This window comes from Branchiostoma lanceolatum, chromosome 5 (assembly GCF_035083965.1).
Source record: "Branchiostoma lanceolatum isolate klBraLanc5 chromosome 5, klBraLanc5.hap2, whole genome shotgun sequence".
NCBI lineage: Eukaryota > Metazoa > Chordata > Leptocardii > Amphioxiformes > Branchiostomatidae > Branchiostoma > Branchiostoma lanceolatum.
Window position 1 is genome coordinate 826,572 of NC_089726.1, and position 14,676 is coordinate 841,247.

General features: G+C 40.3%; 1 protein-coding gene across 5 annotated transcripts in view; it reads right to left on the reverse strand.

Annotated features, from left to right (window-relative positions):
- LOC136434328 (ataxin-7-like protein 1) overlaps nucleotides 1–13,286 on the reverse strand; it is a 77,588-nt gene extending 64,302 nt beyond the window's left edge. For all 5 annotated transcript variants that reach the window (XM_066427092.1, XM_066427091.1, XM_066427094.1 and 2 more), the window contains exons 1-3: nucleotides 13,125–13,286; nucleotides 12,931–12,990; nucleotides 10,512–10,616 (exon numbers count right to left, since the gene is read on the reverse strand). In XM_066427092.1, the coding sequence (XP_066283189.1) occupies nucleotides 10,512–10,616; nucleotides 12,931–12,990; nucleotides 13,125–13,263 (304 nt within the window). In that variant the 5' untranslated portion in view covers nucleotides 13,264–13,286. The remainder of the gene's footprint in view (nucleotides 1–10,511; nucleotides 10,617–12,930; nucleotides 12,991–13,124) is intronic.
- Between the last annotated feature and the right edge of the window lie 1,390 nt (nucleotides 13,287–14,676).

Sequence of the window (14,676 nt, forward strand, 5' to 3'; positions counted from 1 at the left end):
AGTTCAAAGAAAACTGTCAGGGGGCACAAATCCAATTCCTCACACCTATGAAAACCAAAACAACGAAAATCAATTCAAAACTTTGCAAGTCATGGTGTTTTATAACATAACTGGGCTCTAAATTCTTTACATCAGTCTTCTGCAATACAATATATAAATGTATCAAAATCCACGTTCTAATATTCACAAAATCATTCTTACGTCAGAAACTCCTAAACCAAATCTGTCACTCCCACTCACTGCCATGTTGCTATAGCCACAGGCTGTTTTCTGTTACCATGGCAACTGCATCTCTCTTCTCCTAACATGATTAAGTGATGAAAGGAGCATCGATGACATATTTAGCTTCTCCAGAGCATGACATCATCTTTAGATTATGAGGTATCCATGGCGATGGCCTCTTTAACTTGCATATCAATGTCTGCTTTTTCTTCACCGTTTTATTATCAAACATGACAAGAATGTGTGAATTACATCTGCATTGTGTAATAGGAACATTTACCACTGGAAAATAGGATGATTGCTTTCTTCCATTCAATACAGAGAATGATTGATACCCACACTTGTGTTCTGTCTCAACATCCAAAATGTCAAAATTAACAATATTATCAAGGATTATATAGAATAAGAAAAAAAATGCAAAAACTACCTGCAGGAAAATATCACTAGTTCAAGTTGTTAAGTGTAAACACAAACAGTAGTCTTTGTCGCTCCAAACCTTGTAGTTCTAAGAATAAACATGATCCTTCCGTCCAACAGTCCAGACAGATTACTAAAGACTCCAGCCTGTCTGTCTGTCTGTCTGTCTGTCATGATCAGGTAGGAAGATTTCCTCATGTTCTGGTCAGGAACAAGTTGTCAGAGAGTGGAACCTTGTCGCAAGTAGTGTAGGGGCAACCTCACTAGATAGCTTTAAAAAAGTTTGATGCTAGATGTGCAAAGGTTAGGTGTGACAGGTCGTTCAGTGAGATATAACTAGCTGCTGCCTCGCCACGTGCCTGCGAAACTGGTATGTTACACTGAAGGGTGGTTATACCAGCTATACAGATACAGAAGCTGATTTGAACTCACTGATAATCATTTCCTACATGTACAAATCACCTGATGGGGAGGGTTCCATATTCCCTCTATTTGTCCCCCATACTGAGTTATAGACATCAGGATTCATAGAAATCCACATCTTTACCAGATTGTAAATTTTGTTCGATATTTCTTTGTTCTTTACACCGTATTTTGTATTCCGTTTCCTGTATACTCAGTTCTACAGTTCCACTGCAATACATGTCATCTAAGAACAGAGAATTTATGTGACCAGTTAATACACGGCTAACACCAGGCTCAATAAATACCTCAGTCCTGCACAGATTTACAAGGCTGGACCATCTCTGGCACAAAGGCTGGACTGACACGATTAACGGCATTACTCCACACTGTAACACTCATTCAGTCACAACAGCTGATAAATATTCAGCCCTTCGTAACCCAGGAAGGAATGCCATGTACTTAAAGGAAACCTACAACATTCTTTAAGAACCAACTTTGACTTTAAACTGAAGCATACGTGCCTTTGTTAACAGTTGGACCCAGCTTGAAGACTACAGTACTGATGACCTTGGAGCTCAACAAACAAACACGAACCAAAATACATTCATGTAGAGACGATGAAAAAAGAAAGACATCGAAGACAGACACAGATATCTCATTGTCTGTAGCCAACCTTCATATCTTATCTTACATATTAGGGCAAATCTATCAACATGCTTTCAAACAGGAAGTAACTTCTGACCTCTGGCATGACCCTGACCTTTGATCCAAGCAGGAAAAACTCCAGTAGGAGACCACGTGCTGGCAAGGAGCCAACTTTCGGCCTGAAAACTAGAATCAAACACCCCAAAATAAGACTAAAACTGTTATATAGTAATATAACAATAACGGACTATTAAAAATAAATCAAGAGAGCCATTCTAATCCTTCTATCCCAGCTGAAAGATATCCAGCATGTCTATAATTGCTAACATGTCCCGGTGAAGTTTGACAAGGAAACATCAAACCTTCTGACCTACATTTGTGTCACTATTAACCTTCCCCTTGCTGCCTAACCCTGCAACCAACACAGGTTTGGTGTCAAATGGCTACCTTAGCAGGGAGAAGGTTAAACTCAACACGGACATGCTGTCATCTCCACACTGAAGTAAACCAGTACACAGGGTCCTGAAGCCTGACATGTTCTGTGTACAACCCCAGTGGGAGGGTGGCGGCAGTGATTATCTGTGTACTCTACCACCTTCTGTGGGAGGGGGGGCAGCAGTGAAGCCTGCCATGTTCTGTATATGATCCAAGTGGGAGGGGGGGCGGCAGTGATGTTCTGTGTATGGTACCATCGCCAGTGGGAGGGGAGGGGGGCGGCTGTGATGTTCTGAGTACGGTACCACCGCCAGTGGGAGGGGTGGCATGTTCTGTGTACCTGACCTCTAGTGGGAGGTCGTGGCATGTTCTGTGTACCTGACCTCCAGTGGGAGGGGGGGCGGCAGTGAAGCCTGCCAAGTTCTGTGGATGACCCCCCCCCCCCAGTGGGAGGGGGGCGGCAGCATAAATGTGAATGGGGTTTGTTACAACATAATTGAGGTGGAAATCAGGAGCCAGAGTCTGGCATTGTTCTTTTCACACCTGACCTGACTACTGTGGGTTATATCACTACAGTGATAATCACATGTAATAAACTTCACAAGGACAATAAAAATTCCTTTTTCCAAATGATCTAAACTGGTGTATTGTAAATAGATAATTAAACGAGGTCTGTGTTATATTCCCTTCCAATAGTGTAAACTATTTTTAAAAATCAAAAGATATCTTTCCTTTTTAAGAAAAAAATTATACCAACAGGTAACAATTTTGGTCCAATGGATGGAAGAACCCAACAAACTTATCGAGAAGTAATTGACGTTGATTCAAACTCCTGTCCTGACCTTGTGATTCAAAGGCAGGACTGCTAACCACTACACCAGGTACAGTAAGCCCTGGGACCATGGCAGGCTATATAAAGACTCACTTTTAATCTATGACAACAGCTACATATAGACACTTGTCCCTGTGAGTCTTCATCTGTGACAACAGCTACATATAGACACTTGTTCCTGTGAGTCTTCATCTGTGACAACAGCTACATATAGACACTTGTTCCTGTGAGTCTTCATCTGTGACAACAGCTACATATAGACACTTGTTCCTGTGAGTCTTCATCTGTGACAACAGCTACATATAGACACTTGTTCCTGTGAGTCTTCATCTGTGACAACAGCTACATATAGACACTTGTCCCTGTGAGTCTTCATCTGTGACAACAGCTACATATAAACACTTGTCCCTGTGAGTCTTAAATCTGTGACAACAGCTACATATAAACACTTGTCCCTGTGAGTCTTAAATCTGTGAAAACAGCTACATATAAACACTTGTCCCTGTGAGTCTTAAATCTGTGACAACAGCTACATATAGACACTTGTCCCTGTGAGTCTTAAATCTGTGACAACAGCTACATATAGACACTTGTCCCTGTGAGTCTTTAATCGGTGACAACAGCTACATATAGACACTTGTCCCTGGTCCAACTGGGCACAAGGGTACACCATGGAGGCTGAACTGGGGGTCAATACGGAGTGGTGTCTGTTATATATACATGTCATCTGGACATGACATTCTTCATACAGGGATTATTAACTTCTCATCATGTTATAATATGGTGCAGGGCTGAGAAATGTTGGACCATATTAACTATCTGACAATGGAATTATATTTATGATTTTGAAGTTAGTAATTTCAACCCTTGTCCATGAATGCAGGACCATATAGATAATGTCCAATCAGAAAGGACTACAACCCTTTAATGCCTATGACAACAAGTTTAATTCTAAAGTAGTCTAAAATACCCATAAGAAAATATGCTCAACACATCTTCATGTTAAGTACCACTGATCTAACAGACCATGAGACCAAGCACACATGGTCCTCAGAGACATGACATGGAAATACATGGTATACAAGATGAGTAGCAGATCCATAAGACATGGGCAAGATACTCTTCAACAAGGTCTTGTTCCTTCGAGATGGGAAATCATCAGATGCCTAAAACATACAGAAGCATCTATAAAACATGTTTATGAACCCCTATAACAAGCTAAGCACTTGTTCTTTGACCCAATTTCTAAGACTTGTGAAGACATCATTGAGAAGTAGACATGTGACGTCCCTGAGCAGAAACATCCCATGTAGAAACCATCTACAATATACGCAGACATGTAGCAGAACGGCCCATCTTCTGTAGGGTCATCCTGCAGCTGGAGACTTGTCCCCTGTCCTGCTGTTAGTGGGGATAATCAGGGTTAGTGTGACCTACCTTTTCTCACCTGTAACACTAATAGGTACCACATGTTAGATATCAGCATCTAATAAATACGAGTGGTTTTCATTTTGCATTAGGGAGAAAATGTACATGTAGTAATAATAATACTGTAAATGCATTTAAGTTCGCATGGTTATTATTTTGCAGTAGGGAGAAAATGGCGTGTTCGCAGTGGTTGTAAGTTTGCTTTTGAAACATTAGTAGCGCTACAGTCATAGGTGGGCAAAAATGTTAGCAGTGGTTTAAGTTCATGCTGAAGAGTTCACCGCAAAAACCGTGAACATAAAACCACCGCAAACATTTCTGCATTTACGGTAATCACCTTGGACAGACACGGGGCTGTGCTCTAGTACTACTGTGTTGGAGGTGCTATAAGAACTGCAGTATTATGGCAACATGTCATACAATGTACTAATCTATGTGATATCAGACACAATAAAACAGCATTCATTCACTCTCTCTTTCCTTCCTCCCCCTGTATACTGGTTTACCTGCAGTGCTATGTCCTAGTCACACTTACACACCCAAGGCTCCTATACATACCTCTGCATTACATCTTTCTACTGGTTACAAGTACACTCACTTGATTTTGAAAATGTATATTTCCCTCCATACCACATAAGTTTTCTGCTATTACACTTAGTTTTTTCACAAATACTTTTTAAAAATGTGTTAGTTTCCTGTTACCTATAGCTAGCTATCTTTTTTCTAAAACCAGTACTCCACTGCTAGGCCCTGTGTGAACCATACAACAGCTTACAGTAATGCAATACATGTAATCCCTCTTCCACTACATAATAAATAGGTCAAACATTTATAACTGCACATCACAAAACAACCTCCTTTCTCTTTCTATTCAAAACCAAAACTGATTTAAACTGTAAACGCTGTCCACAACAAACGGGCACTTTTGATCATGTAAAATTTGAGATTTTGTAACTAGATAGGAGTGAGAATTTTACAGACTTGCCCCAGGAAAATAGGTCATAATTTGGAAGGTGGTGCCTTGAATTGATGAGGGGTCAACGAACTCAGAAGACTATCAGATGTCCCCCCCTGCACGGTTAGTGGTCTGGCCCATATCATATCCAACACTAACTCTTAGTAAGTCATTATAATTTATATGACCCATATCATATCCAACGGTCATTATACAGTACTTTATTTGTCTGACAAATGATACCGAAATGATACAATATTAGATATTATTCCAACTACATACAATTTAGACTTGCTTGCTAACTACAAAATATAGGCCTCTATTATCTATAATTACACAAAATATTGACTCATTTCATTTAACATTATAATATGAGGACATTTTGTGAAAGTGATATTTCAGGAAGTGACAGATAAAAGTTAATAACTGTTGCTCAAGTAAGTGCTGAGTTACATGTATATAAACATGTTTCATTTCAACAGCATTAACACTGCTAACATGGAACTGCTAACAATACCACTGTTCTGTTCTGTTCTGGTGTAAGGACATGGTAGAAGCAAGGCTTCTATCTGATGTTACAACTGCAAAAAGCTTTGTTTGATTACCATGTGCAGGGCTCGAAATAGTGGGTGCATGTGCACCCAGTGCACCCAAAATTGGAGCTGTGCACCTAATTTTTAAATGTGGGTGCACTGGTGCACCTAGATATTTTTGTAGGCTATAGGGTTAAGGTACTATTGTACACTAGTATACAGAATATTCTTGAAATATAAGTATAAAAAACAGTATGATAACTTTTTGCTGTACTTTATTTAATGTATTATTTGTTTGAAATTTTAAAGTTAGCTATAGAATTACAGATTGAAGTTCTTAAGAAAGGCAGCAGCATTAGACTATGTAATTATGTTCTGAAGAACATTCAATTTTATTTTATCTGGTGCACCCAAAATTCTTTCTGTGCACCCAATTTTTTGAGTTGGGTGCACCAGTGCACCTATTCCCAAAGATGAATTTCGAGCCCTGATGTGAAAGTAAGCTTAAGATAGCTTTGGACTTTGACAATATCACTGTGAGATAAAATGGTGTCTTTTGAGTTGATTTGGCAAAGATAAAATATTGATTTGTGACATTTCTGAGTACACAAAACATGACCCTTTCAAAACAAGTCATCATCATCATCATTGTTGCATTTCAAAATAGTTACGTCTGTACTCAACACAAGTGTTATATAGACATATATACACTATGTCAACTAACGCCTTGTTGATAGATAGGTTTGGGCAATGTAGGAATGTCACAAAAACAAACTATATTTTCCATAACATCCCCCCCTGCCTCCCCAAACCCTCTGCACTTCAGCACGCTTCATTAACTCCTGTTTTCCTCTTCTTTTCCTCAGTGTCAGCAAAACGCTATTCAGGAGGGATTTGCATGCGCTTATCTGGCAAATTTGTAAACCAATTTCATGCAAACAATTTCATTATTACAAACATAAGCACCACTATTATCTTCATAGCCCTGACACTATCTCCATCCTGCACTATTTATAAACACTTCAGAAGGTTGTACGACTGGTACTTAGAAGTTTCACTTATTTCTCCTCGCTAAAACAAAAATAAAAGTTTTTATCAGTATTATTCAATGTGTTTTTCATAATTGTTATCACTCCAACAAGCCTGCCTGTCTATAACTGTCACCTGGATACAAACGTGACAAAGGACATGTAGTACTGCACTCCATCTGGCGCCGTGCCAGCAATGCCATAAAACCGGCGACTCCAAGGTACCGCTTTTCCGAGCAGTATAAACTTTACTACATTTATTCAGCACAATGAAGTATAGCAGAGGTTTCAGGTCAATAAAACTACCGTCTCTTCATGATATCAATATCGATATCAGTGGTATCAGGATCATACGGCAGCATTCAACACTCACTCTACACGCACATGTATTACGTACAGTCACACGCAACAAGAAATATCTGCGGATCGCAAATATATCTTACACACAGCAAATTTCTTATCCTTTTGAACCTCCAACACAGTAAGTAAACTAGGCCCAACACTGCTATGAAAGTAGAGAATTTGTGCACCAGAGTTCTGGCTATGTTCTATTGTTCCTTGAACAGCAGGGACACAGGGCCAGTTGGCGAGGGGGGGAGGGCAAGGCTTTGTGTCCTTTTGTCTGACTGACAGATTAGTTTTGGGGTAAAACTGCTCGAAATATTAGATTGCAAAGCCTGTAAGGCTGTACGACCAACCGAATTCGGTTTGAGGAAAGCTCACAAATACAGATCGCCTACTGAACTTATCGACCAAAGTTTGGTGCAAATTTCAGACTGAATTCGAGGTTTCTAGAAGTTTGGCACCTTCGCCTGAAGTACATCAATTTGGTAAAATGGTGCTCTCATTATATACATGTATAGTGTGATGTGATCAAACAGGATATCATATGTTAGATCAAATCATAGATCATTGAGATGTTGGATAATCAACTGCAAGTATAACATTTCATTTCATTATAGTATAACAGTACAGGTAAAAGTGGCAGTACATACTGTACACAAGGAGGTTATATCCTTGCTGTACATGTATATACAAACACTATACTATAGTACAGAATAAGCTATGTATACCCATGTCACAATAAACCAATATCAGACATGGGGACAAGTGCATTCATATCGGTACAGAGGTAGACAAGAAAACAGTGCAAGAGCCAAGGTACCAAATATGTACACATATCTACCCGGAAATATATACAAATATACGTGTATATCTATAATACATATACAAACTCTATGATAACCACTGATTATCTATGTAATAACTCTTCATCAGACCAGTCCAATGTTACCACTGTGGACCAGTCTTGGACAGAAGTTCTTTGTGCTGTGTACCATAGGCAATAACACTGAGTACACGGAGGCTAACAGTACAGGTACCACACATGTAACATGCGTTTATATAATAGTACCATGCTGGGATAACCCAGTATACACTGTGGACAGGTCTGTGTTCTCTGGTACAGACCAGGCTACGGTAGAACTACACGCTGTAGTGTAGAACACAGACAACCGAACAGCGGTACATCGGCGGTAAGGCCCCCTTCCACTGTACAGCAATCACTGAGCAACCGTTCAGAGACCAAAAATGGATGTGTCTGAGGCCTAGGAAAAAAATGTTGTGTTTCCGGTTACCCGACCGACCCTAGCAAAAAAAACCCGACCCTAGCCTTTTTTTGGGGTATCGGTAGCTGGGAAAAATAATTTCTGAACTTGAGTGATGAAAAACAGTGTGCGAAATACCCGCTTGCGCAGTTGTACAGCGCAACGATATATCGATGTTTTGATTGGTGCAAGTTATTTCTAAACCCAGATTACGCAGTGCACTATCTAAATTTCGGGCCTGAGAACTCGATTTGCGGTAATTATTTGCACCAAGAAAACTCTACTATACGTCACACACGTGCACACACACACTCTCTCACTTTCGTAAATTTTCAATCAAAACACAGACATCGACCCCCAACCAAACAAGTTAATAAAGTTACCAATACTTTTTCATTTGTTCGCATCCATAGTCAACTTGTTTTATACTGCCTGAAACGCAAAAAATCCGTCTGCAAAGAGAGCTCGGCTCCCGGTCGAGAGACAATATTTTTCAGCCGCCATCTTGGATTTACCAACTAACGCTAAATGTCGCGAGAATTCGTGAGAGTAATGACGTAAACCTGCAGTACCGGCTACTACCGGTAGAGGGCAGTGTTTGAGTTGCTGTTTATTTCTATGGGGCGAAGTGTTGCTAGTGCTGAATTTTTTTTGTTGGCAACATTGAAAATTGTACAAGTGGTGAATGAGTCCCTTTACTAAGCTGGGATTTTAATAAAATTCTGAACTTTGGAAAAATTATTATAGAATATTAAACAAAGAAAGTTGTTAAAATGTTGTGACAGTGAGAGAGCAACTGGACAATGACATAGATTATTGTATTTAGTGATTATTATACATCAGGGCTCGAAATTCATCTTTGGGAATAGGTGCACTGGTGCACCCAACTCAAAAAATTGGGTGCACAGAAAGAATTTTGGGTGCACCAGATGAAATAAAGTTGAATGTTCTTCTGAACATAATTACAAAGTTTAACGCTGCTGCCTTTCTTAAGAACTTCAATCTGTAATTCTATAGCTAACTTTAAAATTTCAAACAAATAATACATTAAATAAAGTACAGCAAAAAGTTATCATGCTGTTTTTTATACTTACATTTCAAGAATATTCTGTATACTAGTGTACAACAGTACCTTAACCCTATAGGCTACAAAAATTTATAGGTGCACCAGTGCACCCAGAGTCAAAAATAAGGTGCACAGCTCCAATTTTGGGTGCACTGGGTGCACATGCACCCACTATTTCGAGCCCTGCACATGTTTATGTATATTCTTGATAATTCACCTGCCACTTTTCCAATTGGTAATTTTATTCCGGGAGGTGCTTTTATTAGATTTTGTTCACCCCCCTCTGGGCAGCGCAAAATTGTTTAACCACATGAGAATTGAGTACAATTGTTAGGAGGTTGGCCCAAGCACTGTACTGTGAGGCCAACAGTCAGAGCATTTGATGTCAACAGTAAAAAAAAAAAAAAGTGAATCCCTACCTACCGACCCTAATTTTTTCGGGACCGTAACAGGAAACACAACATTTTTTTTCCTAGGCCTGACCCATATTTCATCATTGGAATATGATCCACAATGCAAAAGTGTGATTTAAAGGACAACAAAAGACACAAAAGTGACAAATCATTAAAGAATTTGTTCTCTTCCTATAAATTCATTACAAGCGAACTGAAAAATCTTTGTTCACTCAGCAGTTGCAGCCTCAGGTGGAAAGGGGGTAAGAACCTACATGTATGTGAGAAAGGAGCTAGGTAGTACTATTTAAGTACCTACAGTAGTACATACTGTATGTGGTATAGTGGAGTTAAAAGCGGAGGTACGTATCTATGTGGTTGGCAGATGTACCTTCAGTAGTAGTACCTACGTGGTATAGCGGCAGTAAAAGCGGAGGTACCTACAGTAGCTATGAGTACCCGCATTTGTTGTATAGCGAAGGTAAAAGCGGAGGTACCTACAGTAGTTGCTAGTACCTATGTGGTCTAAAAAGCGTAGGTACATACCTATGTGGTACTGCAGAGCCTGGGGTTTCACCACCTGGCCGCACCGCTCGCACACCACCAGCAGGACCTCGTCCTCCATCGGACGCACGCCGTAGAACCGCATGTCTGCAGCGGGAAACACAACGTCAGACAAACCAGCAAACAAACAAACAGACAAACAAACGTACAAGCTGAGATTAAAGTTACAGTATGTCTGCAGCGGGAAACGCAACATCAGACAAAGCAGTGTACAAACAAACGAGATTAAAGTTACTAGAATATTCTTCAATCATTGACTTAAAAGGTAACAAGACATGTACCGTACACGTGTTTTGTTACCTTTTAAGTCACTGATTGAAGAATATCCTAGTAACTTGTAAGCACATGTGACTGGTAAATCTCCTCAACGAGATTAAATTTATAGTCACATCATGTAATCACTAAGTTATCAATGTACTTTTAACAGATATCAAACGGTACACACAACAAAAGAGTTTGCTATTCTGGGCAGCTTTTGAGACAAACTCTATCTCTTTATCAACCCAGTAAAGTCAGATCTCGTCTTGGAGTTCTCTTGTCACGTGACTTGACGTTGGTTATCACGTGATAAGAGATGGTCATATACAGTTATCAATGATTTTTCCTATCATATGAACAGGGCTTAAAACTCATTTCGGGGAATAGGACCACATTGTTTACCTGAACATTTAGGTGCACAGGAAACATTTGGGTGCACAACATAACACAACAAAGGTTTTCTTTTTTTTGGAAAGCCATCATGAATATGCTTTAAATGTATATACTATTAGAGTTCAAAATCTAGGTGCACCCACAGCTTCAGGTGCGCAAAAGTGTATATGCACCTAGTACTTCCAGCCATGTACATATCAGCTCAATATGATCTACTGTATATTTCTATCTATCCATCCATCTATGTAATGACTAAGTCATTGAAGATCCTACGTATACATATGTCAGAAACAACATATCAGCTCAATATATATATGTATGTGAGTATCACTAAGATTAGGCATAGTTTTGTCTAATGTCTATACAACTATCTAGGAAAAGAGAAAAAGACAACATAACGTGTGACAAAAAGTTAATAACCTCCATTACAAACTCTATCATAAGAACATTACCACTTCTCGCTGATTTTGTAAGCCGACAAATGTTGTGCAATATAACACTAGGGCCATCAGAACAAGGTAGCAGTCAGAAAACAGCACAAAATCAGGACAAAAACATGGCTGTGATATCAAAACGGTGCCCTTAAAGTCTGTCGTAGAGACTCAAAGATTACAGGAAAATGGGAGTAGTGTTAAGCTATTGTATTATGTATTTACCCACCTATTATAATGTTACATCTCCCATACATACACCGTGTACATACGACATCTCTGTGCTTTACTATATATACAGCTTAACATTCATTCAGAACAAAACTAAATGTCTAGAGTAAAACTGTGCCTAATGCTGATATCATATCATTACTGTTGTGTGTATGTACACTATCAAATGATTAAGTCAACGATTTTAGTGCTTCGGTTATTATCCTAATTTATAGCTGCGCAGCTTTCAAACATGTTTGATTAAAAAGTTGGCCTTTCTGTGTGTTCTACGTTTAAGGCAGCGATACAGAACTGAACGTGTAATGTCCATGAGTGAGGGAATGCCAGACTGTGCTGATCACACTGAAACTAAACGTTAGTTTCACCAACATCAGTTCACGGTACTTCAGACATTATCAACACTCCTCATATCTGCACATTATAAACACACTTCACACTACAGGAACACAACTACTCCAAGATTAAGGAGGTAACAACGGTCATGTCTTACAACAATGTCTCAACGCTGTCTGAGATAATGTACCAAGACAAGGCACTACATCAGCCACCTCACACATGTGATAATCACATCTTTACACCTCCTTATTTTCTCCATACAAAAACTGGCGACAAATAAGTGTTAAATGAACACCTCTGATTATTTTCCTCACAACACATTAACATTTAAAGAGTGATAAATGAGGAAAAGTCGTGCTGTTTAATGAGGAAGACCCTGAAATGTCTGTGATGATAATATTGACAAGTCAATATGATGTGGACTATATCTAAACACTCCATAGTTAGTGATCATATATCCCACTGTACAGCCCAGTATATAACACTGTTATCTTATATACCAACACCACACGCCTGGCCTATAATAACAGTAACAATGGTTCTGGTAGATTATCTAGAAAATATGAAATTATTTCCTTAGTTGGGGCACTGCCCTAGATAAGGGGCACACATGTTGAAAAGGAGATTTGAATAAAAAGAGGCCCATTGGGGACGGGTAGATTTGGTGTTTGTGGGCCCATCCCGGCGCCAAACTGCCGAACTGTGGCCCCAAACTCGAGTTACCGGGAGTCCCAGCCCCCCCACATGTGTACCTTCTTTCTTGAAGCGGACAACTTCCCGTCCCGGGACCGAATTTTCCTCCAGATCCGAGCCTGAAACGGGCAGAAACGACAAGAGCTCAGGTTAGATTGACAGCAAAGGGTCATTTCGCGCAACGTTTGCTACAACGTGCCAATTTTGGCACACCAATTATGAACCTTTTAGCAATCTTTGGAATGTATTGTACCTTCTCCATCGTTGTTGGGAGCCGTGTCGGCCCAGACGGCCCAGGGCTGGCCCCTACAGCGCTCTATGCTACTATTCAGGGTCGCCATGACTGTTTCTGCGCCTCTTCCATTCCCTGTTTTCCATGCTCGTGACGTCATGTTCGGCCATTTCCGGCAACCCTCGGCTCCAGCTGGGTCGTGACGTCACGTTCGGGCATCTCCGGCAGCCCTCGGCTCGTGACGTCGTCTCCGCGAACCTAGCTGGCGGCAAAAAGACTCCCAATCTGCACCGCGCCAGGGAAACACACTCGAAATCTTTCAAAATCTTTCTTATTCATTTGGAGCGAGAAAAGTTCCCCCAGCTTCAAGCAGATATGTGGATTCGGAGTGTTTTTGCATGTGTTTTTCACCTTGCTTTCACTCAAGATTTTGTACTCTATTTTCCGTACACAAAATTTGCCAACAAGCTTTCATCAGCTGTCCTCTCATCATTCTTGAAGATGAAATGAAGTTGAGGACGCAAACCTTCGCTCAACCGGGACGGGGGGCGATATTGACGTCCAACAACTTTGACCCAGTGCTGACGCCACACGTACATAAAGTCACGTGACCGGAGTGGGCCAGGAAACCTAAAGAGTACAGCGGATTCGTCAAAACTGAATCCCCGAGTTCAATTACTTCAGTTGGCGAACTGTTTGAATTCATCATCATCGTATGTACCCCCAGATGACCCCGCGAGGGGCAAAGTAGGGGGGGGGGGGGAGGAGGTCCCAGGCTAAGGCGGGCAGGCCTCCAGCCTGGCGTAGCCTGGCGCGGTATGACTCAACGGTGGGAGCCGTAACAACCGCGCCAGGCAGGGCGCTCCACTCGGGTATGGTGCGGGGGAAGTATGAATATGTGTATGTGTTTGTTGTAACGTTGATTGTTTGATATTTGAGAGTATGGCTCCCCCGGCCCGGTGAATTGCCAATGAAGACCCGTTTTTTAGGCGTAATTATAGACGAGAAACTTTCATGGAAGAACCAAATTGATTTTGTTTGCAAACAAATTTCCAAAAACATAGGCATCATTAGAAAAGTCAAATCTTTGCTGTCACGAAACATATTTATGGTTCTTTATTACAGTTTGATTTACCCTTATCTAACTTATTGCAACATAATTTGGGGTAGTACGTACACAACATCCATCAATCCTGTTTACCTCCTTCAAAAGCGCTTTGTACGAATAGCAGCCAATGCGTCATTCACAGCACACACAGCAGCTCTGTTTCGTGATTTAAATGTTATGACTGTATTTGACATCAATAAATTTAAAATTGCCTTATTTGTCCATAAAATTGTCCATAATAGCTCTTCCCTACCTGAACAATACAAAGGTCTTTTAAATTTCAACTCAGATATCCATCACCACTATACGAGACAACATAATCTTTTAAGATCAATTAAGACAAAAACTACTCAAAAACAACATACAATAATGTTTAGAGGCCCCACCGTATGGAACAATCTCAGCGAAATTCTACAGTCCTGCTCGTCTTTACCTAGTTTCAAAAAACTTTTAAAGATAGATGTC